The sequence below is a fragment of the Penaeus japonicus genome, unplaced genomic scaffold (genome assembly GCF_977035675.1).
Source record: "Penaeus japonicus unplaced genomic scaffold, GWHDUDI00000001_assembly GWHDUDI00000004, whole genome shotgun sequence".
NCBI classification, from domain to species: Eukaryota; Metazoa; Arthropoda; class Malacostraca; order Decapoda; family Penaeidae; genus Penaeus; species Penaeus japonicus.
This window is the reverse complement of record NW_028234406.1, coordinates 30972901-30975400: the sequence shown is the minus strand read 5'-3', so window position 1 is coordinate 30975400 and position 2500 is coordinate 30972901. Positions and strand designations below refer to the sequence as shown.

At 42.2% G+C, this 2500-nt stretch overlaps 1 protein-coding gene across 1 annotated transcript in view; it reads right to left on the bottom strand.

The window, feature by feature from the left end:
• The window catches only part of LOC147471995 (uncharacterized), a 2157-nt gene extending 454 nt beyond the window's left edge, over positions 1-1703 (bottom strand). The window contains exons 1-3 of the mRNA XM_086535817.1: positions 1027-1703; positions 204-880; positions 1-97 (exon numbers count right to left, since the gene is read on the bottom strand). The exon at positions 1-97 is cut by the window's left edge and continues 454 nt beyond it. Of these exons, the coding sequence (XP_086391943.1) occupies positions 1-97; positions 204-880; positions 1027-1703 (1451 nt within the window). The remainder of the gene's footprint in view (positions 98-203; positions 881-1026) is intronic.
• Positions 1704-2500: the final 797 nt, after the last annotated feature.

The following is a 2500-nucleotide window of genomic DNA, read 5'->3' as shown; positions in this document are numbered from 1 at the left end:
AATGCTCCTTCAATGTCTAGAGCAATAATGGCAGTATGGCGACCCGTATCTAGGGCGCGGCTCCAGTCTGATGACATGAGTAGGTGGAGGTCTGCAGCTGAACGTTGTTTCCGGAATCCAAATTGGCGTGAGCACAAGAGGTGATTCCGTCTTAGGTGATCCGATATACGGGACGATATTATCTTTTCTAGGACTTTGCTTACTGATGACAGCAAAGACACAGGTCGATAATTTTTTAACTTCCGACTTGCTTCCTTTTTTATGTATTGGAATAACATTACTGGTTTTCCATATATGTGGCCATTCTTTTGCTGAGAGGCAGTTGTTATAGATCCTGGTAAGTGGCAGCGAGATCTCCTTGGCACATTTTCGAAGGAGTCGAGGACTAATCCCGTCAGGCCCTACAGCCTTCTTTTCGTCAAGACCAATCAATAAATTGTAAACTTCCGATTGAGATGTCCTTATAGTTGGCATTTCGTCCCGTGCCATTTGTGGCAATTTTATTGTTTGTTGTTGATTGTTGGAAAGTTTCATCTTGTCTGCAAAATGTTGAGCAAGGAGATTTATTTTGTCTTCAGTATTTATTGCCATTTTACCATTCTGGGCCATGAGTGGGGGAATAGTACTGTCTCTTAAGTCTCCTTGCTTATCTTTGATGATGTTCCACCATAATTTGCTGCCGATATACCCTTCTTCTAGTTTCTGTTTTGTGTTTCTTTCCCACATGGCAATAGCCCATTTCTGAGTATTTTCCATGTGCTTTGTAGCATTTTTATGTAAAAGCTTGTTTCTGTGTGTTGGTCTCCGTTTATACTTTCGCCAAGCTTTATATTTCTTTGCATCGCTGTCCAAACCATGGCTGGTCGGATGGTTTTGTGGTCTGTGTTGTATGGGGCACAAACTCTTCAATTAAACTCTGTTTCATTAAAGCTTATGACTTGGTGATTGACACTTCCTTGGATAACATGGTCCCAGTTTAATCGTGCCAGAGATGTTTTTATGGCAGTCCAATTTGCAGAATCCCACTTCCATAGTGTGCGAGTGCAATTCTCCTCCCTGACCTTCTTCATCTTGATCTTGGTCAGTACTGCCAAGTGATCAGAGGAGCCAACATACCCCAAAGGTGCACAGCTTATTAGGTGTGGAGGTAAGTCGGTGACCACCGGATCAAGTGATGATCCTGATTGATGGGTGGGGAAATCTACATAATTGTTTAAGTCATATACCGCCAGTAAGGTGTCGAAGGCAGTTTGTATTCTGTTTTGGTTCAGGTCTCCGATGACTAATACATGCTGACAGTTATTGCTAGTCATTAGTCTATCAAGGTTTTCCATTAAAAAATTTATGAGCACTGGCCCTTGAGATGGAGGACGGTAACAACCAAGGCATAGTGTTCCGTGTCCTTGTGCATCAATAATTTTAAATAACAATATCTCCAGAATTTCGGGTATGTCACAGTCGATTATCTGGAGTTGAAGGTTTTCTCTGTAACATAGGGCTACCCCACCGCCCTGCGTGTTGCGATCTTTTCTTGCCCAGTTCGAAAAGCCAGGAATCTTTGCATAGTTAGGGGCAACTTTGTCGTCTAAAAATGTTTCTACAACAAAGACAATATCAGCATTATTTTTTATCACAAACTGGTGGGTGAGTTCTCCTACGTTAGTATGGAAGCCTCTTATATTTGCTGATATTATTTTAATCATGCTACGTTGCATGTCTCTGTTGTTGGGCCACATTTTGAAAGTATACTTGTGGATGTACTTTCACACTATGGTGGGGATGTAACTGGGTGTTGTTGTAGTTTTGGTAGGGATAATATATACCAACGTGTTCTTGAGGAAGAACTCGCTGTTGCCAGGTATTGAACTGATGTATTTGGGCCGATTGTACTGCAGACAAAGTCTCCTGTCCACTAAGCCGGACAGCGCTAATCAACTCTTGGTTGCGTTTGTCAGCGATTCTCTCGCGACAACGGTCTGAGGTGTGGTACCTTTTATTGCAATAATCGCAAAATTGTTGTTTTGGGCACTGATCCTTAGAATGTCCTTGACGATGACACAGTTGGCACTTCACTTCGTTCCTGGAATGTTGATTACTTTGATGTTCTTGTCGTGTCGTGCCTGGTTTTGTGTTACGTCTCTGTTCCTGCTGTGCTTTGAAGTGATGAGTCTGCTTCATTCGGTGTTGATTGTGTGTTTGGTTTCGTGAAGTCTGATTTCCTTTAATTTGATGTTGTGGGCGTCTATGTGCGTCACTTTCAGAATTCACACTCTTTAATTTCTTTGTTTGCTCAGATGCCCACCATATGTATTGTTCCTCATTCTCTTCAATATGTTTTTCCCATTCCTGGTCAATTTTGTTGGCACGAGCCATGCAAGCAATTGACTTTTGTTGGACTCCGCCTGTGTTGGTCTGGGTTGAGATGAGAGTGTCAATGATGGAGAGAGCATCTACTATGATGCTTCGTTTTTCTGGCAGATCTCTCATTACATTTTGAAAG